Below are 26,622 nucleotides of genomic sequence, written 5' to 3'. Positions count from 1 at the left end.
GCTTCCCTCAGATCCACTCAGGCGAGTGCACCAATTAGAATGTGGACCATGACTAAGCTCCCAGGTAGTCTTCTGCTGGTGACCCTGGCTTTGGGAGCTTTCTGAAGTCTTGTGAGTCTCCAGCAGATTTGCTGTGTTTCCAGGCCCTGGGCCACGTGAGGGTATGAGAAGCATGCCCTCTGTGTCGCTGGAAATATTGGGCAGAACGGGGCCAGGGCGGGGAAGGGCTCCTTAGGTTGACATCTGCCTGTTCGCCGAAAGCGTCTGCTTCAAATTGATCAGCCAGTTGTAAGCGAGCTATCTTTTGACCCATTGCTCCTTCATGTCCTCAGGGACACATTCCAAAATGGCCTGCACCACCGCCCAGGCCTAACTGCCTGGTGTCGTGGCTGCAGAAGCTGAGGTCTCTGTGACCTGACTTGTCACCACACTCTGGACTGGCTGTCCATGGTCACTGCCTGTGGTGTGCACATGGCTTTGTACCTGCTCACCTGGCCTGCGTGGGCGGTACAGGGACAGGCCTTGTCTACACCGACCCCAGCCCTGCTGCTTGCTGAAGGTTCTCTGCCTTTCCTAAGCAACGTCTGCAAATGCCCTCGATTTTGCAGGTTTCCACGTGAGCTGACGTAAATCGGAATAGTGATGTGTCATACCTGGTGTACTGTAGGTGTCACTTGATGACTGTGATGACAGCCTGTGGCCTAGGACAGCATACCACATGCAGCATGCCTCGTGCCCATGATTGCGGGGTCATGTGGGTGCCTCTTAGTGCAGATGCCCGCTCTGTGGTTGCCTCTCTGCTGCTTGGACCAGCTCGGTGCCTTCTTGTTGCCATTTTCTGTCTTTGGATAGTCTCTGTGGCCCAGTCACTGGTGGGTACACGTATATTAGGGAGAGTTCCTGGGTGTGGGGCTGTTGACTTTCACACGGTAGCACTGCACGAGGTAGAATGTGAGTGTGGACTGGGAGTGCTTCCTGCGTGCCACAGCTCTGCCCATCTGCACAGTGTGCCCAGGCTGTTACCACCTGGCTCCTTGGGCTACAGGGAGCACTCAGGTGCGCAGCTTGACGTAGTGCATGATGTTTGGGCTCATGGGGTCTGCCATTACCCTGTTGGCTGTTTCGGGTTGCTGGTGTGACCCTGGCTGCCATTGGATTTTTCAGGATTTGGCTGAGCAGAGATGGTGGGCTCCTCCCTGAACCCAGGCCCTTAGCTTTCTGATGCGTGGGCTCTTTCCCTTGAGGGACCCACGTGTTGAACAGCCCAGTGTGCCCAGGTCACCTGTGTCCTGATGGAAGCTTCTCCAGGCAGGCTCCAGAGCCTTCCCTGGGGTGGTGTGTGGGCAGCAGGGGCTGTGGTTAGCAGCGTTCAAGACCTGCCCCTTGGCACTGTGGGGAGGGGGATGCTCAGGTGGTCCGGCCAAGTTAGGCGCCACAGCAGAGGCTCAGGGAGGGCTCATGTGCTCAGGACTCAGCCTCCGCGGTGGGCCTGAGGCTGAGTTTGATTGTGCTGTGGCAGCCACAACCGACAGATACCCTAGGATGCCCCCACAGGCCTTCCAGCTCTGGCCTGAACTGGGTAGGCCTGCGGGGGAGCCTGGGGAGTCTGGCCCTGTGGGACTTGGGGGACCAGCAGTCTGCATAGCTGAGTGGTTGCATGATTGTGTGCTGCTCTCTGGCCACCTCTGCTGGTGGTGTCCCCAGGGTCTACATCCCCAAGCAAACCCATCCCCTTCCCCCAGCCCCCACTCGTGCCACACACTTGGCCTGACCCCTTCCTGCCCAGTGCCAGGACGCAGACACTGTGTGTTTAGGTAAAAGGGCAGTGAGGACAAAAGCAAGCTTGTGGGTTGGAGCTCAGGAAGAAGGTTGGGGGTGTATTTGAGAGAAGGATGGGGTGGCAGATGTAGAGGCTCACGGGAGGGCCCTGCTCAGAAAGCAGCAGAAGACCCTGCGCGTGAGCAGGTGAGAGAGGGGAAGACACGCTAGAGGGCAGACTCGGGCCCTGGCACCAAGCGTGGTGGGCACTGGGTCTCGCGTGACTGGAGGGAGCCACCGATGGTTCTCAGCACCCACAGACAGACACTCTGGCCTGGTTTTTCTCTTGTACTCTAAGTGCACAGAAGGAGGTCAAGCACAACCTGGATTCGTAGCACACACTGTTATTGGTCCATGTGGCCTTCTGCTAGGGGTTTAAGTTGTGTTTGTACAAAGAACATAGGGAAACCCACCTGCCAACCTGAGGCCTCTGAAGTTCCTGGTAGCTGACATCTCACCCACCCTACCCAGCACCCACCCCTGTCCCCGTTGCAGCTCTGCACAGAGTTCTGCACATATTATTGCCCTGCTTCATAAAGGTGGTATACTGCATCTGTATGAATGCCTGAACAGTACATTTAGTTTAGATCTTGAAGTTGATAGAAAGAGTAGCGCACTGTGTTGTCAAGGGAGATTTGTTCTCCTCACTTTGACATGTGCAAGTGTTGCATGTGACTGTTGCCCCCAGCTGACGTCCCATCACATGGGCTCATCCCTCCTTTTGTTGCTTCTCTTGCTGTCTGGCATCTAGTTATTTCTGATTCTCATTCTTGCAGTGCAGGTGAGGACAGTTTTGTCTGTATCTGCTGTGGGCATGTTGAATGGATTCTTTGAATGTGTACCTAGGGATGGAGTTACCGAGTTGCAGGGCATGTAAGTGTTAAACTTTAAGGAGATACCAAATTATTTTTAAAAGTAATTTGCTGATTTTCATTCCATCAGCAATGTATATAAGATCCAATTGACTGATATGCTTTCCAACTCTTAGTGTTGCCAATGTGCTTGCTTTTTGCCAATCAAATGGACGCAGAGTGATATTTCATTGTTTGCCTTGATTTGCATTTTCCTCATTACTGGCGATGCTGATTACCTCTTCGTGTTTACTGACCATATGTGTTTCCTTTTCTGGGAAGTGTCGCTCACATCTTTTTCCCAACTTTTGCCTGTTTTTCTGTCGCATTGCTCCATGGGATTTCTGTGTATGTTTCTGCTACTAATCAGATAGAGAGAATTGTCAGCGTCTGTTCTCCATTCCTCTTGGTGATATGATGAGGGCATCTTCTGTGGGACTTTAAGGAGTTCATTCTGTCTGGTTTGAGTGTGGCAGGAAGAGCAGAGCCCTGGAGTCACAGCAGGCCTGGGGTCTGATCCTGTCCCTGTCACCGACTGCTGGGCAGGTTTGGGGTATGACTTTGTTTCTGAGCCTCAGTTTCTTTCTTCCTAAAGTAGGACCAGTGAAGAAACCCATCTCATAGGAGAGGATGGGTAGGCTAACAGCATGTCGGCGGGAGGTGGCCTGGTGCTACCTTGGGAGCCTTCCCCGTGAGCTCTTCTACCCTAAGTGTCCTCTGGGAGGCCTCTGACTGCAGGGCATCCCCTGGGAGGAGGAGCTCCAGGCTAGTGCCGCCTCACCAAGGCTGGCTGCACTTCTGGGGGATAGAGCAAAGGGTCACAAAGATTTGCCAGTGGAAGGAGTCTGTGCAGTTCCCAGGCACAGCTGTTGCTCTTGTAAGGCTGACCGTCTCCTCTCTCTTTCAGTATTTGGGTTGGCTTGCGGGTGTTGGTAAATTGGCAGACAGTGCTCATACTGGCCAGCCTTGGGTCCATGGTGATGTTCCCGTGCCTGGTCCCTGCACATCCCTTCCTGCCCATGAAAGACAGCTGTGGCAAGGCCTGGTGAGGTCACTGTGCTTCCCCACCCCTCGGCAGGACCCCTGCCCCTTCCCAGCCCCCCTGCCCCTCCCTGTGCTCCTTCCCCAGGCTCCTCATCCCTCCTTCCCTAGGCCTACCTGATGGCTGTGCCCGTGTCCTTGCTGCTTGGGCTGAAGTAGGACCGAGACCGTCCCCGTGAGGAGCTTCTTTGCTGCTCTGCAGGGCCCGCATCCACCTCAGCACATGCGTCTTTTTTCTTGAGTGGGCATCTCACTCTGTTGCCCAGGCTGGAGTGCAGTGACACGCTTTCGGCCACCACAGCCTCAACCTGCTGGGCTCAGGTTATCCTTCTGCCTTCCAAGGAGCTGGGACTGCAGGCATGTGCCACCATGTCTTGCTACTTTTTTTGATTTATTGTAGAGATGTAGTCTCACCAAATTGCCCAGGCTAATCTCAGTCTCCCAGGCTGAGGCAGTCCTCTCACCTCTGCCTCCCAAAGTGCTGAGATTACAGACGTGCGCCACCGTGCCCGTCCTAGCACATGGTCATCATAATGATGGTTTTGATTGTGTTGTTGTTTGGCTTGTTTTTGTAGTTGTTGTTTCAGGAAGACTGGCTGTTTCCGGAATGACTTTTTTCCTTCCTGCATGGCCAGCATGTCCCCTCCACTAGTGCCAGTCCTGGGAACATTGCCTTTACAGGACTGCAAAGGAGCAGTGTGCTGTCACAAGCACGTGCCCCTGCCCAGAGAGGGGCCATGCCCAGGAACGGACCTGCGGCTGTCTGGGGCTTGGCTGGACTTCAGGAAAGCAGGATTCTGGCTGAAAGGCGCTCTCCTCGTAGCCCTTGCTGCCACAGCACCTGAGTCTCCCCTCTTGCAGGCCTTCAGGAGCTTGATCCCTGGGAGAAGTCCAGACATGACCTCTTTGTCTCTCCTGGTGATCTGTGTTCTCCCTTCAGGACTGTGTGGGAAGGTGACGGAAAGGAGACAGGGCTGGCTTTGAGTCTCATTCTCCCTCCCTGACAGGTGTGGCCCCTCCTGACACAGCGTTCCCGTGCTCTGTGTGGCAGGGTGCTATCGTCTCCCCATGGGCTGCTCAAACCTGTGGGTCACTGCCTGAGTGAGGAGTGGAAAGTTCTTCTGCACAGTGGCCGGTGGGGGCACCTGCCACATGGTTTTCCAGCAGGGGCACACGGCTTGCCAGGGAGTGTATTTCACATTGTTCTCATGTTGTGAGCATGTGGCTCTGGAGGCCATTTTCCTAGGCTCTGAGGCCTCTGATGGGGGTGTTGAGAGTAGTGGGACCAGTGGGGGCTCAGGGCAGGCGACCTCTGGCTCTGACACCGCGTACCTGTGCTGCGTTTGGTCTTGCTGGCCCATGTGGCATCCCGGACCAGGCTCCAGCACAGCAGCCTCATGGCCTCGCCTCGTGAGGCCTCTTGGATCATGAGCTCCCTGTGACTGGGACCGCTCCAGCAGAGGCTGGGGCACCTGGTCGAGATCGTGGTCGCAAGGCTGCTGTCCTCGGCTGGCCACAAAGCTGTGACCCAGACTTGGTGCTTGGCGAAGTTTCTCTCTCAGGAGAAGGCCGAAGGTTCTGGGGCCCAACATGGCCATTGTTGGCTTCTCTACCATTAGGGGAGGCTGTAGGCTGGTACCTCTGGGGAAGTATGAGGGGAAGGGTGACACTCTCTGCCGTCCAGGTCCCATGCGGTGGTGGCCATGGGAGGAACTCCAGAACTTTTTCGAAGCTTGGCCTCTGTCAGTAAAGTCGTCTTCATCGGTTTTTTCAGAGCACGGGCCTACCAGGGGGAAGGTGACTTGTTCTCTTCTGTCATGAGGGAGCGCTGAAGTGTCTCTCCGCTCTCCCCGCCATGAGCCCATAATCCCCTTTGGGATCTCCCTGCCATGCCTGCCTGCCACTCTCAGTTTCTGGAGGCAGGGTGGGGATGGACCTTGTTCGCTTTGGCCACCCACTGCCCACAGTGGAGTTCTGGGGCCTCACAAAGGTGGCTGCCCTGGCCTGGGACCGTGTTTGCCAGGAGTGGAGGCTTCAGGGTGATGGAAGGTGTGTTCCCTGTAGCCCCAGAGAGGGGGCCTAGTTCACCCTAGCCTGTGGCCCACTTTCTGTCTTGTTTTGCAGGCTCAGCTGTCACAGGCCCTGGAGGAGCTGGGAGGCCAGAAACAAAGAGCAGACATGGTGAGTCCTGACATGGGCGCTTGTTTGTTGCCATTGTGGCAAAGGGAGGTCTGGGGTGTAGGGTACCTTGAATCCTGGGTCCTGGACAGGAACTCCTGTTTCCATCAGGACTTATCCGGCAGGCATAAGCTTGTGGCTTCCCCCTCTGTTATCAGAAACATTATAGAGCATGGAAAGGCGTGGGGATTGAAGCTGAGTCCCGGCTCTACCCGTGAGACGGCTGCATGGTCTGAAGAGAACACATCTTCTCTGGCTTTACCTGTCAGTCTTGTGGAGCAGGGACAGTGACATGTTTGCTGTACAAAATCATGCGACCAAGAGTCAAAGAAAGCGTGAAGGCCTGTGTGAACCATGAGGGGCCTGGGGGCTGCTGCCGTGGGCATCAGTGCCGCAGCCCCACAGACCCCTGCCCTCACGACACAGGGCCCGTCACCCTGACAGGCACAGCTGCCTCGCCTGGGTTCAGGCTTGATGCTGTATGTGTCCTGACAAAGATACGGGCTATCTTTAACATGTGTTTATCTGCTGCACACCATCTTATTTCTCTCCTAATTAGGTAGGTGTACTTGGATGGGGCGTTTGCTCCTCAGACTGCACCAGCCCTGCCCTTGCTAGCTTCCTGCCACTGAGCCTGAGCAGGTCCTGCAGTACAGGCAGCTGAGGATCCTGGCTGGGCTCTTCTCGGGCTTCTAGACCTCCAGTGCTCACAGGGCCCCTGAGTACTTCAGGGGACAAATGGGCTTTGCTTTTGAAATGTTTTGGCCTAAACAAAATGTAAGCCCACTGCATGCTGCTCTGGCCTGGGTCTTGTCTGTGAAGGACACAGGAAGGCCTTGGGGAGTATGCATGCCAGACCACACGTCAACCTGGCTTGGGTGGGGTCAGAAATTGCTCGTGAGGCAGGGAACACTGGAGACCAGACTGGGAATGAGACCCAGGCCCAAGGGTGGCTGTGCTCAGATACCCTCACAGGTTGTCCGCAGCAGCATATTTAGGGGCCAGAGAGGCACAAGAAGGACACAAGGCTAGGTAGGGCCAGAGAAGCCTGTCAGAGACTTGGGAGCATTCCCTGTTCCTTCAGTAGCACTTAAGGATATGCCTCCTGTTGCTGGGGATGCAGCAGCTGGTGACACGGGTCCCTCCTGGCACACATGTTGTCACTGTCGAGGGGGCTGGTCGGCAGCGAGTCAACAGGAAGTGAGGGGTAGACATGCAGGTGGTCATGCCTGCAGGAAAGGCAGTCATCCAGGGCAGAGGTGTGGCCTGGGGCCCTCTGCAGAGCAGGTCGAGTCAGTGGTTGGAATGGAGGGGTGGCAGGACAGCAGGACCCAAGATCCTGGGACTGGAAGGGGCTCTGTGTGTCCCTGCACAGCAAAGCTGGAGGTGACAGAAGTGGGGCCCAGCAGATGTTCAGGGACTCCACGACATGGGCCATGTGTTCGTGATGAGCCTGTGATTTCACAGGGTCGAGGAGGCAGTGACATGAACCTGGTGTCCATTCGAGAAGGGTGTCTGGCTGCTCTGGGCAGCACTGCGGTGACGGGGACCCAGTGGGGCTGGGTTGGCCAGGGTGGGTGATGCAGGCATCCTGGACCAGGGTTGCTGTGTCTGTGGGGAGGCGTGGTCAGATTTGGCTATATTGAAGGTGGATACAGGTTAGGCAGAGTGTGAGGTCTGGGAGTTGAGGACAGCTTTGGCATTCTGGCTAGGTGGGGTTGTGGAGGAGTTGGGAGACTGGAGGGAAGTGAAGGAGTCTGAGGTACCTGGAGCTTGAGTCGTAGGTCACGGTGCCCATCAGCTCTGATGTTCTTTCCATCCTCAGTAGTGAATAGGTAGCAGAAAAGTCAGACCCTGAGGTCGAGGCTCTTTCAGGGTGCTCCAGCATCCTGGCATCTGGTCCAGGGGAGCAGCCATGAATCAGGTGACCCAGGGGAGGACAGGTTCATTAACAACAGCCATGAAGAACAAAGCTTCTCTAGTGGAGAGTGTCCGGCTCAGTCAGACACTGCAGAGTGGTCACAGAAGAGGAGCTGAGAACGGCTGTTGGATCTGGCAACAGGTGTTTCACTGTTAGTGAGAACTATTTCCGGGGAACAGCCAGGGAACAGCCAGCCGGACCAGAGGCCCTTGAAGCCACGAATGTAGATAGCATTTCTGAGGTGCTTGCCCAAAGAACCTGGAGTTGGATAGGGAGAGGTTCATTTTACCTGGTGGGCAGTGGAAGAGCACATTTTAATGCTAATGAGTGTCCCCACAGAGGGGGCAGGTGCAGGGTGGGCCAGGTGAGGGGGCGGGCGCAGTGAGGATGCTGGCAGGTCCTGGAGCTTAAGTCTCCTCTCTGTACCTGAAGTACCCTGGGAGGTGAAGTGGGAAGGCACATCTGTTAGGGAGGTGACCTGGTACCATCAGGCCAGGCTGGGAATTACAGTGCAGATGTGGAGCTGGGCTGGGCAGCGGGTCTGTCTGCCTTGCTTAGGTGTTTCCTGTCCACACAGACGTTGGCTAATAGGGCCTGGCTAGTCCCCGGCTTGCCAGGGGAGAGTGGTGGATGGAAAGGAGGGTGTGATCTTTTGTTAAGTGGAGGGAAAACAGGTTCTGAGACTGTGTTGAATGCCGTCCTTTTCTATGTATGTGTTTAGAGTGAGCATGAACCATGTTTATCTTTAGCTATTTTGTTTTGATTTTTCTCTGTGTTTTCTGGAGTACTCATAAGTGATGTAATTTGAGGGGACACATTGGAACTGTGTTGTTGGTGGGAGGCTTGAGACTCAAGAGTCAATCTCCTGACTTATTCCAGGATGGCTCGTGACCTGCATGGACCTGTGCCTGCTTTCAGTGAGTGGGGGCTGGGCAGCGCTGTGTAGACTGGGGGATCTGGTGCACCACCAGTGACTGGGACCAGGGAGAGGTCTGTGGAGTGTGGTGCGCCAGCAGAAGAGTGGAGTGAGGGAACACCGTGTAGACTGTGGAGTCTGGTGCACCAGTGGTGAGGCTGCACTCTGTAGACTGGAGTGTGGTATACCACGTGCAGGTGATTAATAAGGATGCCAAGGCGCTTTTTAGCCTGCGTCGGGGGCGGGATGACACGAGTGGTGTATAGTCTTCCTTGTTACAGACTGGTGGATTCTCAGTACTTCCTTCTCATTAGGTGAGCTTTCTGGGCCTCTGAGTAGGGGCCCTATTTCCTGTTGACTCAGAGGAGGCTGGGACTGGTGGGGGGCCCCAGGGAGACCCTGATATTCTGCGTGTTAACATGTCTGGCTCCTCAGTGTTGACCTGAATTGAAAACGTGCCAGAGCGCCACGCTTCCTCATGTATATGAGGCCAGGAGGGATTATACGTGGAGAGCTGTCAAAGCACTTGCCAAGCCTGCAACATTATGGCTGACCACCTGCCAGGTGCCCACGGCAGCCTTTGCATGTGAACCTTCCATCTTCTCGGAAGCATGGACACCTCCACCCCGACGTCTCTTCTTCTCCCAGTCCAGGGTGGTTTTGGAGAAACTGCTCACCCCAGGTTCCTTTCCGGGGGTGAGGGAGAAGAGCAGCTGATCTTGGGCCCCGAGACTGGAGTGGGTGCCGCACAGCACCTGGCAGCACCTGCATTACTGGCTTCGTGGGGCCTCTATTGTGTCTTGTCATGGGCTGCAGGGTCGCTTGGTGGGACGCTGGGCTGGAGGTTTGGCCTGGCTCACTTTTCAGCCTGGGTGTTTTATTTTCTTTGGTTCTATAATTGCTGTTTCTTGATCAGAGCACCCAGGAGCTTTAAAGTACTGTGGTGCCTGGACCTCACGCTACAACATTTACTTAGAATTTGGGGTGCCCCCAGCAGAGTCATGACTTTACTTCTCCCGGGTAAAGTCCCCATTCTCATGTCAGGCAGGGTTGAGAAACCCCCATTCTAGACCCTGAATTCCTAACCTTAGTGCAGAGACCCCACCCCCAGCTGCCAGGGGACCTGGGGGACATACTCAGCAGGAATCTCTTGATGGCACACGAATCTCCCAGGTTCTCACCTGTGGAGATGGGCAGGGGCTGCGGGCGGCTCTGAGTCAGTTCTCGGTATCACCCAAGACACGGGTTCGAGACACGGGTTCTCCCGATGTGAGCAAACAGGGTGCTGTGGCGCTTCCTGCTGTTTCCTCAGGTTTGTTTTGGGATCTCAGCTCTCCCCTCTCAGCTAAAAGGAAAGCAGGAAATGGCAGTACCAGAGGGTGGGAGTTACACTGCCACAGGGGCTGGGACCCAGAGGTGGCTTCTGCTGCCCCAAGGAAACCCCTGTCCTGACCACGGGTGAAGGTTGTGCAGGCCTGGAGCTGGGCAGGTCAGTGTCCAGTTCTGACTCTGCCGCCAGTCATCCATGGGGCCTTGGCCCACCCTAGGCGCGTCACTCGTCAGGGGCCTCCGGCCCTGCCGCAGCTCATTTAAGGCTTGTTGAGAGCAAAAGAGCCCACATCCAGTCAGTGCCATCGGTGGATCATCCCCTCCCATGTGCTCTGTCTGCACCGGCCAGTGCAGTAGCCTCTAGCCATATGTGTTACTGTGGCTAGGACCTGAAAAACTAAAATTTTAGTTACTTATTTGGTTTTAATCACTGTCCGCAGCCACATGTGGCTAGTGGCTACCGTATTGCCCAGGCATCCTGGGTCATCAGCTCCCAGAACATCCCATGTTCTTCCTCCTCCAGGCCCCTGCTCGTGGCATGACTCTTCCTAGAATGTTGTCTCCACTCTCTCTCTTCTGCACCCTTTGCCACTGGCTCATTGGGCTCCTTGTTTAGGTTTAAGCGCCTGTATTGTGAGGTGGGCAGCTGGAGTTAGCCTTGGGTCTGGCTTGTGGCCTTTCCTGTCCCGTGCCTGGTGACTGCCTTGGCAGCAGGTGCTGTTTGGGGAAGGGGCACCCCTGGGCCTTGGAAAGGCTGGGGTGCAGGTGGCTTCATCCCCAGGCGTTCGTGTGGAGAAGCCCACATCTGAGACATGGCCGACGGCCTCTCTCCGGCCGTCTTCCCATGAGGTGCCTGTACCACCTCCCAGCCTGTAGCTCCTTGCCTGCTATTTTCTCACCCAAAGTCAGTTTGCTGTTTAGGAAAGAAGGAGAAAAAGAGAAATTTAAACCTCTCTAGCTGATTACAGATGACAAGACAAAGGCAGTTTGACTTTCTGTTATTAATTAGCAAACTCATACTAATTAGAAAGCATAAGTACAATTCATGCTTTTTTCTTTAAATGCAATTAATATCACAAGGAAAGATGTCCAAGCCAGAGTTGAATCTTTAACATTCCCCCCTAATTAGAGGGGGCCTGTAGTTTCTGGAGAAATGAGTTTTTTAATTATAACTGTAAAAACATCCTCTAATATTTTATATACTTTGGGGAAGGGAGGATTGAAGATTTATTTCCTGGCTTGGGAGGAATTGTACCATTCGCAACTCTGGGCAATTAAGTAGTCATTTTCCTTGACTCTCATTTTCGCGTGATGTTTCTTCCTTGCCCTGCTCCTTGCTCCCAAGGGTGCCCTGCAATGGGTCCACCCTCTGGAGGGCCTTGGCTACAGCAGCACCAAAGCCAGGCCAGACCACTTCCTGTCACTCTCCTGTCTTTGTTCCATCCCCAAAATGGGCAGGCTGTTGAGGCCTGCTCTGCATCAGGCTTGGTGGCAAGTGCTTTCCAGGCAGAGTCTGAAGTCTGACAGCCTTCTGCAAGGCAGGTCTCGAGATCTTTGTAGAGAAGGGCCTGGACACTCTGTGGACTGCTCATGCAGGAGTGTGCAGTCCTTCAGTTCCTCTTGGCCTTTCTGAACCTCAGTCTCCTCATGGCAAAGGGAGGACCACCTGCAGAGCTTGTTTGAAGAGACTGCACAAGGGCTATTTTACAGATCTGTGGCCTGTGTGCACCCAAGGGCTTTTGTGGAACTGCAGGAGAGGGCTGTCTGTAGACCTGCAAGCTGTACCCACTTGAGGGCCATCTGTAGACCTGCAGAGCTATACACACCCAGGCTGTCTGTAGGTACATGGACTGCATGCACCTGAGGGTCGTTGTACACCAAGGACCCTCTGTTGACCTGTGGGGCCGTGCATCTGAGGATCATCTGTAGACCCATAGGGCTGTGTGTACCCAAGGGCCATCTGTAGACCTGTGTGCTGTGTGCACCTGAGGGCTGTCTGTAGACCCACAGGGTTGAGTACCTCTGAGGGATGTCTGTAGACCTGTGGGCTGTGTGCACCCCAGGGCCATCTGTAGACCCACAAGACACGTAAACCCGAAAGTCGTCTGTAGACCCGCAGGGCACATGCACCCGATGGCTGGCTGTATACTCACAGGACTGTGCATGCCTGAAGGCTGTCTGTAGACCGGCAGGTTGTGTGCACCTAAGGGCTGTCTGTAGACTTGCGGGGTACATACACTCTAGGGCCATCCGTGTGCCATGTGCACCCGAGGACAATCTAGATCTGTGGGCCACATGCTCTCGAGAGCTGTCCGTAGCTCTGTGGACCGAGTACTCCCGAGGACTGTCTGTAAACCTTGCAGGAGGTGTGCCCCTTAGGGCCATCTGTAGACCTGTGGGCCATGCATTCCCATGGGCTCTCACTGTAGACCTGCTGGCCACATGCACGTTAGGGACGTCTGTTAGATCTGTAGGGCTGTACACACCCAAGGAGGCATGGATATGCTTCTGTAATTTCTTATGCTGATGACGGTAGAACAAGCAGACAGATACGAGCCCACTACTCAGTCCTGGTCATCATTGTTACCAGTGTGTGCCCACCCAGGAATCTGTCTTATCACATCCACCAGCATGGCCAACAGCCTCCCAGCGAATTGTCACACGAGCTTCTGGTTCGGTGACTGATGGTGCCTCGTTTCACTTTCTGGGTCCATCCTGAGGCATTAAGCAGCAATTGGGACTGGAGCACTTCGTGCTTGGTGGACTTGCTAGGGGGGATGGGATCAAGGGTGATTTCTGTGTGGGCTGGTAGCAGCCTCCTGATTTAGGGCAACCTGGTCAGTTCATGCTGCAGCAGAACCTGTATCCCCATGCTCCCTGATAGATGAGTGCCCAGAGCTTTGAGAGGCTCTTCGGGGCCACGGATGTGTCCAGAGTAGGTCTGGGGAGTGGCCGGAAGTCTGAGACTGTGACCTCAGGTCACTGTACTCCCCTCCAGCCCTAGACGTATCCTCTCCTGCATTTCTGACCTACGAGCTTCCGTGCCTGTCTTCCATCCCACACAGGCGGAGTCCCCTCCACTGAGCCATGCCTGCGGATTCCCCTGCTGTGTGACCACAGGCAGGTGCTTCACCACCTTCTCCTCAGGGGGGAGGAGGAAACAGTAACTCCTCCAAAGCCTTGCAAAGGCGAAGTGAGTCTGTGTATTTGGAAAGACCCAGGCTGTTCAGGAAGGGTTGCTGAGCGAGAGTGTAGCCTGGCCTGCCTCTGACTGGCCCCTGGGGCTGTTCCTGGGCTCTCTGCCTGTTCGTTAGCTGAGGTTTCCTGTGTTCAGTCTTTTCCTCAGTGTGTGCTGGCGAGACTCCTCCACAGAGATGGGGGGAACTACACCACCCAGAGCAAGCATTTGCTTTGAAGGCCTCTTGCATTTAGGATAAATATGTCTAACTCAGCAGGTACTTACTGAGCGCCTCTTCCAGGCTGCCGTTCTGAGGGAGCAGAGGCCCCGTGGCCAGGCATCTCGTTCTGCTCAGTTGCTGTACCAAATGTACTACAGACGAGTGGCTTGAAGCAGCAGACATGATTGGCGCACTTCTGGAGGCCGGGGGTTCAAGATCAGGTGCCAGCGGCTTGGGTGTCTGGCGCTCGACACGCCTTCTTGCTGCTCCCTCGCGTGGTGGAAGTGTTGTGGGGGCCTCGGGGTCTAATCCCCTTCCTGAGGCATCACCCGTATGGCCTCGTCACCTCCTGAGGCCCCACGTCTTAGAGTTTCAGCGTCTGAGTGTGCTGGGGAGCATTCAGTCTATGGTGAACTCCCACCCCTGCTATACGGGACCAACGCGGCGCCCACTGCCCGCCTTTCCACTTGAAGGCCTTCACTCGGTTCCCCAGTGCCTGGTGGGCCAGCCCCGCACACACTGGGGACGTCCTCTTCCGCTCAGCCCCCGTGCTGTGGTCACCAAGCGCTTGCCGTCCTCTGATGCATCGTCGTCTTGTACCCTTCCTTGTGATCCCTGTGCTGTTCCCACTTCCTAGAACGTCTTCTCAGTCTGGCAAAGCCTCGTTTTCCCTCAAAAATCCAGCTGGGCATCCCGTCCTGCTCTCCTTGCACCGGCCCCTGCACAGGAGATGTGTTCTTTCCAGTCTACCTCTGTGTGGCATGGGGTCTTCCCTGTCACTGCCATTACTTCTGCCGTCTTAGACGTGGTGATGAGCATGTACAAAGCCCGCATTTGCTCGTTTCACCGTGCACCAGGCTCATGCTCATTGCTTTATGTGGGTCTTATTTGCACTGCGATCTTTGTATGACCCTACCAGCAGGCCCATATTATGATCCCAGATACGCAGACAAGGAAAGAGCTGTTGTGGGGATCAGTGACAGGCCCGTGCTTGCACTAGTAGCTAGGCTCAAACCCAGGCAATCAAACTCCAGACTCACAGGCCAGCACTCTCGAGCGGGGGAGGGCCTCCTGATGCCAGTTTGTCTCTGAACTCTGCCAGGATGAGAGCCCTTGTCTTTCTGGCCTCTAGCACTAGCCCAGGGCCAGGCATTCAGCCGGTGATGGTAGTGTTTGCTGAATGATTGGGCTTCTTAGGAAAGTGATTCCTCCTTCCTCTGTCTCCTTTCTCAGTCTGTGAACTCACTCTTTTCAGCTTTTCCCAGTTTGCAAAGATCTGATAAGAAGATGCTGGTGACTCGATATTGTTACCTTGTGAGGACTATTTGCATTTTAGAAACAGTAGCTTGAGAAGATGTTTTCTCAGTCCAGAAAATAAATTTCTAATGAGGTACTTCCTGACCCTTTGTTGTGGAAGATGTTTGGATCCCTGTTCCCCCTCCAAAACACAAAAGAAAAACCCAGTGCAGAGGGTTTGTTTCTGGGCTAGTATGACACAGTGTTTTAAGCTGGCAGAACCTCAGTGTATGTTTGATGTGGCGTGACCTTTTCATTACTTTCTTTTGCAGAATTATTTTAGACATTCTCATGTTTTCTCTGCCAGTCAGCTTTAGTGCCAGCTTGCCAAGTATCATGCAACTCCTATTGGAATTGCCTGGGTTTAAAGACTAATATGGAAAAGTGAGCTCTTGTTGACATCTCCCTGCCACCAAAACACTTTGTGCCCCCACGTTGAGGGCTTTTCTTCTGGCCTTCGCTTGGGTTAATCATTTTCTTCTAGTGGATCTTGCCCATTTCTTGTTAGGTTTATTCCTGGGTATTTAGTCATTCTGGTTCTTTGTACATTGCTTTTTTACCTAGCTGCTGTCTTCATATTCACTTGACTCATGGTGCCTCTTTTGAGGGTCAGGGGAAGGGATGAGGAGAAGTTGGGCACTTTAGACTTGAAGCAGTGAAAACCCCTATGGATTCCACCCCACAGAACTTAAGAAGATTTAGTTTATAATAATCACAAGAAAGGAAATTGGTTAATGTAGCTTCAAAAATTATGGGAGTAATTCCATATGGGAAAAAAATCTTAACCCTTGTCCTAGTTCTTCCAAGTACAGAGTATTTTCTATGATTTAAACTCCTCGTGTCTCTTCAGTGACTCTCTCTGGCTTAGCTTTTTCTTAGCTACCAGGGATTTTGCTACTTCCTGTGTTGTTCAGAACACAGTACCCTCCCTGGCCACCTTGCGGGTGTGTCTCTTAGAGAGGGGCCACAGTCTCTGCCCTGGGCAGGACCTTGGCGAGTCCTCTTGTTTCTCCACTACCAGTGTCTGCCCTGCCGTTGTCTTTCCTAGAGCTTCCTGCTCAAGCCCGCTACCATGGCAAATGGCAGTGCCCCTGCTGGCCCTGCTTGCCTCCCTGGGGGTGGAACCCTTGTGTCTGCCTGTTCTGTGGACTTGGACTTCCCTCATCTGGGAAGCCTGAGGGCTTGTGTTTCCTGTGATCTGGTGAAGAGCCTGATCGCGCTGAGAATCCCCCGGGCAGGGGAGCTTCCACATAAGAGGCCTTCACAGAGACATGAGATGGCCTCAGATGTCCTCAAAAGGCCCTTTCTGTGGGGAGAACTTTCAAATTCAGTCCTTTTTCCTAAGCAGGGGTTCTTTATCTGGCGTCCAGGGCAGACATTAAGCTATCCATAAAGCTCTTGCAATTGTGTACAGATTTCTGTTATGTGCTTTTTTCTGGAGGGAATGGTTGCGGTTTCACTGAGTTTTCAAAGGGTTTACAGCCCCAGTGTCCCCTACCCAATGTTAACAACTGCTCCTGTAGCAGAGGCAGCCTAATTAATCCCAGTGAAAGTTCTAGACCCTTGGAAGCATATATGTACATAGACACTAGACACCAAGTCCCTAGCAAACCTCCTCAAGTGTAGTAGAGCCAGGCTGCCAGCTTGGGAGAGTTGGATCCTGAGATTGGTGCCACTGTATGAGGGTGAGTTGGTTAAGCCACTTCCAGACCTGCACAACTTCCCGCTTTGTTTCTGTCTTTTTCAGGGGAAGCACTAGGTTTTTCCGGGGCTCCCTTGGGGCCTCCCTGCCCTCTGCTGCCTGAGGGCTAAGACATGGCCTGCTTACCTGCTGATGAGCTGCCCTGGGCTTACTCCAGCCCTGAGGATGAAGCGTCTGGCCCTCTGGAGCACTATTGCCCTGCTTTCCAGTGGCCTGTTCCCTGGGGTGCGCACCTCAGGATTCTACTAGTTCTTTCTTGGCAAGTGTGTCAGCCTAAGAAATGATGAGCTGGCCTTCTAGGGGGAAAATTCAGCTTGAGTGTGCTCTCCAGCTGGGCTTCCTTTCCCTGTGGAGAAGGCATTTCCCAGTGTAGGTGCCAGCTGTGCTCATGTGGAAACACCTGGGTGAGCCAGCAGTGTCTGGGGACGGCCTCTGTACCTGCTTCCCTCTAGAATGGAATGGAAATGGGGAGAGGAGTCAATGAAGATTCCTTCCATCCCTCCCAAGAAGCAGTGGCCATCCAGAGACCATCCAGACAGGACGTGGACTCTGGACTCCGGCCAGGATGCCGTGTCCTAATCTCAGCAGTGTCTCTTCTCTTCTCAAACCTAAAGCATCTACCCGGATGGGCCCTGTGGATCCCTGAGGCCCTAGGAGGCAGCTCCTTACCTGGTCCCGAGAGCTCCCGAGGCCCTGGGCCTCAGCTCTACCACTGCTGCCTTGGTACTGGGCGTAGACTGAGACTTAGGCATGCAAGTGAATGGATGATGGGACTGTGTGGACACATGCACATGTGCAGACACCCTCACTGGAGTGCTCCACTGCAGCCCGTTAATTAGAATTGCTGCGTCGGGGGAGCAAGTCACCCAGCGCCTCCTCTTGTTATGACTGTGTGGCCTTAGATAAGGCCTCTGGGGTCAAACCCTGCATCCTCTCAAATTAAACTGAAATATATGGTCTCTACTGAGAGGCTGTGCTCTAGCTGGGGAGTTAGCCATGAGTGCCATTAGCATGAAAGTTTCATGAAGCTTTGGAGCTGTGAGCAAACCTGGCAGGCCAGGCCTGCACTCAGAGAGGCGGGGACCTTGTTGGCAGAGGGACACAGCGCATTTTTCAGAAGGCTAGTTGCCACTGCAGCTAGAGCTGCTGCCAGAGAGCTTTATGCTCAGCACTTGGGAGTCTCTCCAAGGAAGTCCATCCTCCATGTTCTGCTCTAGTCTGGGCTTCTGGACAAGGACTCGTGCTTCGAGAGCTCCATCTTTCAGTGTTAGGTGGCCCCCAGCCCTTTCCGGGGGGGGATGGTCTCTGGACTAACCAAGCCTATGACCTGCTTTCTGCTCCCCTCTCAGGAAAACTGCCTGTTATCCCTAACTGAAGTCAAGAAGTTGTTTCATCTCAGGCACATTTACACCTGAGTTCTATAAATGAGACCAAAAATCTGGTTCTGTGAAACCAGTAAAATTGATGAGCCTATAGCGAGACTAACCAGAAAAAACAGAGAAAAGCAAACTGCCAGGGTGAGGAATGAGAGAAGCAATAGTTACACTTGTTATTTTCCGGGTTTCTTCTTCTTCTTCTTCTTCTTCTTCTTTTATTAGAGCTCTCCTAGTGGGTGTGGAGTAGAATCTCATTGCGGTTTCCGTTTGCATTTTCCAGTGGCTGATGATGCTGAGCTCCATTTCACATGCGTATTGGCCGTTTTTTAATTTTCTTTGGAGAAATGTCTATTCAGATCTTTTGTCCATATTTAAATTGGGATGTCTTCTGTTGTTTAGTTCTGAGAGTTTTTTTTAATGTATTCTGGATATTAGACGCTTATTAGAGATGATTTGCCAATATTTTCCCATTCTGTGGATTATCTTTTCACTCTAGTGATACTGTTCTTTGGTGTATAAAAGTCTTCTGTTTTGATGGAGTAACTTTTATCTATTTTTCTTGTTGTTGCTTGTGCTTTTGGTGGCATATCGAAGAAACAATTGCCAGATTCAAGGTCAAGAAGATTTGCTGCCACGTTTACTTCTATGAGTTTTACATTTAGCCTTTACATTTAGGTTTTGATCCATTTTGAGTTTATTTTGTAATATGATGTGAGATAAGGATCCATCCTCATTCTTTTACGTGTGATGTGCAGTTGTCTCAGCACCACTTGTTATAGAGACTGTTCTTTCCTCCTTTCAACGGTCGTGGCTCCCTTGTTGAAAACTAGTGACCACAGATGTGTGAGTTTATTTCTGGATTCCCAATTCTGTTTCATTGATCTGTGTGTCTATCCTTATGCCTGCACCACACTATTTTGTTTACTGTAGCTTTGTAGTAAGTTTCGAAATTGGTACGAATCTTTCAACTTTCTTTTCTTTTTTTCCTTTTTTTCCAGATTGGCTTTGCTATTAAGGTTCTCTTGCAATTCCATATGAATTTTTAATTCAGCCTTTTCATTTCTTCAGAAAGGACTCTTGGGATTTGATAGGGATTGCGTTGAATCCACAGATCACATTGGGGAGTTTTGCTGTCTTCCCAGTATTCAGTCTCTTAACCCGTGACCGCGGAAAGTCTTTCCATTTATTAAAGTTTTCTTTCATTTCGTTCAGCCGTGTTTTGTGACTTTCATCATACAAGTCTTTCACTTCCTTGGTGAGACTTGTTCATAAGTATTATATTCTCTTTGATGGCTATTGTAAGTGAAATTGTTCTCTAAATTTCCTTTTTGTATGTTTATTGCTAGTGTTCAGAAATGCCACTAATATTTTTATGTTTACCTGTCTCTGAAACTTGATTAACTCTAATAGTTTTTATTAGCTCTAATAGTTTCTTATTTATTCTTTAGAGTTTCCTATGTATAATGTCTGTCTTCTGTTAATAGGGGTAGTTTTACTTCTTCCTTTCTGGTTTGGATGACTTTTATTTCTTGTTCTAACCCAGTTGTCCTGGCCAGAAATTCCAGTACAGTGTTAAATAGCAGTGGTGAAAGTGGTCGTCCTTGTCTTGTTCCTAATTTTAGGGGAGGATTTTCAGTTTTTTAATCATCCAATAGTGATTTTTGCTGTGGGTTTTCACATATACCTTTCGTCTTGTTGCAGAAGTTCCTTTTTATTCCTATCTTGTTGAGTATTTTTATCATGACGGAGTATTAGATTTGGTCAAATACTTTTTTTGTCTCAATTATGATGGTCATGGTTTGTTTTTTTCCCCCTTCACTCTGTTAATATGCTGTATTGCATTAATTGATTTTTGTATGTTGAATTGCACTTGCATTCCTGGTATAAATCCTACTTAGTCATGGTGTACAATGCAGCTGGATTCAGTTTACTGGTATCTTGCTGAGGATCTTCACATCTATATTCATCAGGGTGTTGGTTTTCATGTTTTCATGTGCTGTCTTATCTGGCTTTGTTATCAGAGTATTACTGGCCTCATAAAATGAGTTAGAAAGTGTTCCCTCCTATTCTAATTTTTGGAAGAGTTTGGGAATTGGTGCTAATTCTTTAAATGTTTGGTAGACGTTTGATAAAGCCATCCAGTTTTTTTGTGGGGTTTTTTTTGTTTGTTTATTGTGTTTCGGTCAGAAGAGCTTACGTTATTGATTTAGTCTCTTTACTAAAGAGGTCTATAGAGATTTTCTGTTTCTTCTTGAAACAGTTTGTGTGTTTTTAGGGTTTATTTTCATCTGGGTTAGTCCAGGTTGTCTAATTTGTTGGCATATATTCTTCAGAATATTCTCTCATAATCTTTTCTGTTTCTTTAGGTTAGTAGTAATGTCCCCACTCGCATTTCTAATTTTAGTAACTTGATTCTTCTCCCTTTTTTCTAGTTCAATCTAGCTAAAGTTTTGTTGATTTTATTAGTCTTCACTTTATGGCCGACAGTTTTGTTTTTTCTTTCACAACACCAGAAATGTTCTGCTAACTTCTTGCTTGCATTGTTTCTAGCAGCAAGTCAGCTGTCATTCTCCTATAGCAGTGCCTCCTTGTGCAACAGATCGGCTTTCCTCTGGCTGCTTTTAAAGGTCATTTCTTTGTTACTGGCTTTGAGACTTTGATTATGATGTCTTCTATCTTTCTTCATGCTTTCTGTGCTTGTTTTTGCTTTTCATAGCTCTGCGGATTTATTGTCATCATTTTGGAAGGGCCTCCTTCAGAGACTCTCCAGTTAACCATATTTAGAACGTTGGAACTTGTCTTACAGCTCACATGTGTTCTTCATTTTTAAAAGTTATTTTTTGAATAGTTTCTATTGCTTTGTCTTCAGGTTGCTTGCTTTTTTTCTCTTTAATAATATCTCATCTGCCATTAAAACCATACATGTGTTTTTTAACATTTCAGACATTATAGTTTTTATCTACATAATTTGGTTTTGGAGTTTTTATTTTTCTTCCATGTCTCTTTTGAACTTGTCAAAAGATGTACAGTATTTCAGTTATATTAACCATTTTAAAGTCCTCTGCTAATTCTAAAACCTGTGTAGGTTCTAAATTGATTTCAGTTCATTTTTTTTCTCATTATATGTCTTCTTTGCTCCCCTCTTTGCATTTTGATTTGATGTCAGACATGGAACATTTTATCTTGTTGGATGCTGAATATTTTTATACTCCTGTACATAATTTTGAGCATTATGCCAGGTATACAGTTAAGTTACTTAGAAATGGTTGATCCTTTCAGGTGGTATTTTTATGATATGCTTTACATGCTCCTAGAGCAGAACTTCTCCAGGGCGAATGACTCCCACTTCTGAGTACTCTACCCAGTCTCTGTGCCTTTCCAGTCTGGCTGGACAGCACTGTTGTTGGCCCTGTGTGTTCCCTCCAGTCTTTCCGTGTGGTGCAGTCTTTGACCCTAGGGAGTTTTCTTGCCACACATGCTAATCCGTGTTCTGAGTACCTGAGGGGATCCCCACCCCAACCCCAGCCACATCCAGATGCTCTCCTCTCCGTGGGGCTCTGGGCCCTGTGTGCTGGCTGCCTTGACCTCCCCGCTCTCTTGCCTGTGACTCCTTGTGCAGGGCTGGCTCAGGGCGGTGAACCGGGCATCCCTTGTTGCCGTCCCATCTCTCAGGGATCGTTTTTCTTTGTTGCCTGCTATCGGGTGTTTTGAGATGCATTATCTTTTTGTATTCTGTCTTGTTTTGTTGATTTCAGATGAGAGTTTCAGTCCCATCCTTGTTCAGGAAGGGGACAGAGAGGGCATCACTGGACCATGGGCGGGGGTCATGGGTCAAGCTGGAATGGCCCTTCTGGGGCAGTTGCAGGCCACCCGCTAAAACACAGGCCAGGGTTATGGAACTCATGATGGAGTGTCCTCAGACTGGGATCATGGAGGTCACAGTGGAGTAACCCAGCTGGGGCAGTCAAGGAAGGACTGTCCCTCTTGCTGGGCATCAGGGCAGTGTCAGGGAGGAGATGACCATCTCTGGGCCATGTGCAGAGGTATAGAGGGCCCAGGCACATACTTGGTCTTCCTCCTAGATCCTTGTGTGGATGCAGGGTTTGAGCAGGGAGAATGATCTTCCAGAGACAGGAGTGGTGCTTGGAATGCCCAGAGCATGCACAAGGCACTGGCTACCTGGGAATCCTGGTCTCTAAGGCTCTCATCAAGGGAGAAGGACTCTTCCAGAAAGCTCTGCTTGCTGCACTGCCTTTCCTACTAGGTGTGTTATGCACCTGGGTCCCCCTGGGAGCACCAAACAGTTCTTCTAGCAGGTGTCAGAGCATAGTATATTGTTGGTTTAGTCACCAACAGCATACAGATTTGCAGGGATAAATGAGGGAGACTAAATTTTATGTACCAAACACTTGCTTGATGCCAGGGCCTCAGGGAGAGCTCACCTTGGCTGGGACTGGGTCTAGCTTGTGTCTCATTCCCAGGCTTGGCCACAAAGGCTCTTCCCTGCCCCTGTTGTACCGATGGGCCTTGACCTCCTGCCTGTGGCCAGAAGCATCATCGGCCTAAATGCTCATGGCCTGACTGTACCATGGACCTGACCACGCTGTGGGGAGATTGCACCACAGGCCTGGCCACACATGGACTGACTGTACCACAGCCCTGGTCATGCCATGTGCTGACCATACCATGGACCTGACTACGCCATGGATTTCACCATGCCGTAGACCTGGCTGTGCCAGGGGCTGGCCATATTATGGACCTGGCCACACCGTGAGCTGACTGGTACCGTGGGCCTGACTGTTTTGTGGGCTTCACCGTACCATGGGCCTGGCTGCACCATGGGCTGACCATACCATGGGTGCCTGGCAGGGGGCCGGGGGGAGCGGCGAGAGCTAGTGTGTGGGTTGCCTGATGTAGCCTGGGCAGATTATCTCTTGGAAGGTTTGGGAATTGATTCTTGGTCTGTGACCTTTGGATAAGTAATAAGTTTTCTCCTACCTGTTGGGGGAAGCATTTAATCAAGGCTGGCAGGCCTTTATTGTGTGGCAATCTCTGGTTTGCTAAGGGAACTTTCACTTCTCTATAAACAGTTCATTTGGCTGTGAAGACTGTTGGTATGAGGGAAAGGAGCTTTCAGACACGGAGCTGAATCCTGGCAGGCATCAGCTCCTGAGACTCCTGCATTCTCTGCCCCTTCCCCTTTCCCGGTCACACTGAGCCGGCCTCTTCTCACATCCTTCCCATGCCTGTTTCTGTGGAGTTTTCAGCAGTGGCAGTGGGGAGCCTCGGGGTTGCTCCAGCCCCCGACTTGTGCTCCCCTTGCTCTCACCTGGAGGGCAGGCTATGAGGCTGGGATCTTGGGGACTGATCGGAAATTGCCCTCCTCTGCCCCATGGTGCACTCCTCCTGGGGTCCCCACATCTCCTACCTGCCTTTCCCCATGCTGTTCTGTCTGCATGGTACTCTGTTTCCTTCTGGAAAGTTCCTCCCATTGTCGCTGGCTTCTTGCCCCTCCTCATCTCTACCCTGGGCTTGAGGCTGATGTTCTGCATGACCCCCAGGAAAGCTGTGTTCCAGGTGGTCACCCGATTTCTGAGCAGCATAGGCTCCTCCCTCGGTTATGGGCTTTCCTAGGAATCACGGTGTCACATAAGGTCCTGCAGCATCACATATGGTCCTGTGGCCTGGACCTGCCAGAGATAGGCAGACTGGCCTGACGCAGGTGTCTCTCTGGTCCCAATGAGAACCTTTTCTTGGGGGCCCTTGGGTTCTTAGTAGTCTTCTGGAGACCGCAGATGGGATGGGAGGTACAGGCCTCTACACAGGGCCCTCCCAGTGGCTGCAATTGTATAGCAAGGTTGTATTCCTGAGTTTCTTTCTCCAAAGGAATAGAGTCTAGTTGAAGGGGAGAAATTCAGGCACATGGCTTTTTCATTGGTTTGTCTTCTTGATGCTTTTCTCCCTGCATCTGACATGAGTCTCAGCCTGTCAGCGCCAGTACCCTTTTGATAACAAATAATTTGCAATGTCCCCTTCCTCACCTGACTACACGCAGAGTGTTAGAAGCATCATTATATGGCAAAAGTGTTAGGTAAAGAGCACACTAAAGGAAAGTAATTTACAATGATACCCGGTGCATTTCAGCACGTAAATCTGGGTGTGAGGACATTGACAAGTTACAGTGATTGAGTCTCCCCATCTCTGTGGAGTTGCTGTAATGTGGCCACTGTAAGCACCCACCCGTGCGGGTGGTGCTAGAGATGCTAACACCCTGGTGTACCACCAGCGATGCAGATTTCCTAAATGATGAACCACTTTTGATTGAGTTCTGAGCAAAAGAAAACAAGATCTTCCTCTCAGTCTAACTGTAGTTGTCTTCCTAAAGAATTCGCTGATACTAAAAATGTACGAAAAATCCTTTGAGTTTCTTAGGGCTCAGATTGTTGTCAGTAGCTTTTGCACCTGCATACATGTTGGCAGGACACAGGGAGGTTGTGAAGATATGATAGTTCTTCCACCTGTGGGCATGACCAGCACATTCAGGTTGTCACATCCCTGCTCACAAAGTACCACTGGAGTCCCCCTCATTGTTGACAACCAATAAGTGTCCTCAAGGGTGAGATCCTGCTACACCCTCGAGGACTGCCATCCCGTCTGTTTTTAGCACCATTCTTCGAGGAAAAGTTTGCATTCTGGGTCTTGTGAAATCAGCAGGTGGGATTGGGTAGCAGGCTGAGCTGTCCTCAGGGGAGGGGTTTCAGCTGAGTGGAGCTCATTCTGTGACCCTGGTGGAGAGATGGTTCTCCAGAGAGTGGTCAGAGTGATTTAGTCATCTTCTGAAGATCCAGGACGTGCCAGGTCAGCTCCACCGGTAGCTAGCAAGCCATGCACAGGGAGGCTCAGTTGTATACCTAGATTCTGGACCCTTTTGGTGGCCTTCCTTACACCCTCCCAGGCTGCTTGAAGCTCAGAAGAGAACTTTTCCCTCCCAACAAATGGGAGGTAGGAGCTGACCTTGGAAGTGCAATTCTTCTGCCTTTTCTTGGCGGAAGACTATGTCTGAAGACTGGGTGAACCTGGCAGAAGTATCTGGCCCCTGATGGGCAGGGTGGAGCAGGAGCCAGTGTGGAACCTGTTCCCCGACCTGGGCCTCTGGCTCCTGGGTGTATGCCCATCCCTGGAGCTCAAAACAGAGGGAATTGGGAGCAGAGAGGCTGCAGTGGCAGGTCTGAGGCAGTGCTGCCGGGCTGCGATTTCAGAGTCATTTTCAGAAACTTCTACTCTTAAGCCTTTTGACCTTTGTCTCGAATGATATGTCCTCTCTGAATACCACAACAATGGTTGGTCTAGGTAAGGATGAGAAGACTTTAGCCCACAGTCCAAGTCTAGTGCACAGCAGTTTTTTGTTAGCAGACTTGTACTGGACTCTAGCCACGCCCATTCATTCATGTGCTCTCTATGGCTGCAGAGACCAGATGACCTGTGACATGTTGGCCCTTTCCACAAGTCGTCTGGCCCCTGGTGTGGGTGATACTGAAAGGCAGAGGCACCTCTCAATTCCTGGACTTGACCCAAATCTGGGGAGGACTGGCTTCCAGGTGTCTAAAACTGGAAGCCAAAGAAAGCGTTGCCTCCCTTTACTGGGACTCTCTGAATTGCAGCCTCCAGGCCTTGACCAGTCCCTGCCTGCCAACCCAGCAGTCCACTGTGGGGGTGACCAGACTCCCAACACCCTGGCTCTGAGTAAATTCATATTGACCCCAGGGGGTGGCATTCATTACTGCTTTCTGCTGTCCCTAGCCTCTGCCAATGCTGGGCCAGCTCTTGCCTAAGAGACTTTGCGGGATGCCTTTGCATCTCCCAGTGACTGGAGCAGGTGCCTGGGTAAGACAGGGGCTCTATTGATGGCCCTTCCCTGTAGTGAGGTGTCAGGGCCCATAGCTGGTGAAGAGGCCGAGATCATGAGGCCACATGAGGTAAGAACTCTGCCCTACCTGAAGACCAACCAGGATCCAGAGCAAAACAGTGAGAGCGCCTAATTTCATCCCACAATTTGGTCTCTCTCTCATACCTGCCAGAGCAGAGGGTGAAGTGGTGCAGGGTAGGTTGGTCTCCCAGGAGCTCACTGTGGCACATTAGGGACTCGTCCTCGTGTATGTTGTTGATGCTGCAGAGGAGGGGGGGTGTCCTTGGTGCATGTGCTGGGGACATGACTTAGTGCAGGCATGAGGGAAGTTTGCTCTGGAAAGAGATGCTTGGCTAGGTGGCCTGCCATCTGTTAGACACTGACCTGACCTCTTCCTATGAAAGGATACGTTTTTTAAGTGTGTGTTCACTATTTGAGTAAGCAGTACATGTACGTGGTGTAAAGTGAAGAAAGTGGCAAAACGGCAAGACAGTAAAGATAAGGTGTCTTCCTGCCTGGGTTACCCAGTTTCTTCTCCTAGAAATAGTCCATGTGTCGTGTCCAGTTTCTAGGGTATTTTGGTGGACAGACTCTGGGTTTGCTGGTTTCATTAACACGCCACCTAATTTCTTTCTCACATAATCCTCTGATATAGATATTATTGCCCCTGTTTGGAAGTAGAGTAAACGAAGGTCCGGAGTTTTATGTACTGTGCTTCAGGGCAAGCGGCTGGGCTGGGTCTCCATCAGTCTTTGTGACGCTGTGGCCAGTGAGGAGTGTGGCGGGGCTGGGCTCTCCAGACCTCCTGCTCACACCTCCTCCCACAGGAGCAGGGGCAGTGGAACTCCTCAGCCAGGCCTGTGATGCCCACGCCTGCCCCGTGCTCAGTG

The 26,622-nt window shown here is 51.5% G+C and overlaps 1 protein-coding gene across 1 annotated transcript in view; it reads left to right on the top strand.

The window, feature by feature from the left end:
* Positions 1-26,622, top strand: part of LOC103252434 (mitotic spindle assembly checkpoint protein MAD1-like) — a 386,753-nt gene that overhangs the window by 180,093 nt on the left and 180,038 nt on the right. Inside the window, exon 4 of the mRNA XM_008051059.2 lies at positions 5,835-5,891. Coding sequence (XP_008049250.2) covers positions 5,835-5,891 — 57 coding nt within the window. The remainder of the gene's footprint in view (positions 1-5,834; positions 5,892-26,622) is intronic.

Source organism: Carlito syrichta, unplaced genomic scaffold (genome assembly GCF_000164805.1).
Source record: "Carlito syrichta isolate Samal-C Ts95f unplaced genomic scaffold, Tarsius_syrichta-2.0.1 Scaffold158442, whole genome shotgun sequence".
NCBI classification, from domain to species: domain Eukaryota; kingdom Metazoa; phylum Chordata; class Mammalia; order Primates; family Tarsiidae; genus Carlito; species Carlito syrichta.
Note: the sequence above shows the minus strand (reverse complement) of the source record. Positions and strands in the feature narration are given on the sequence as shown.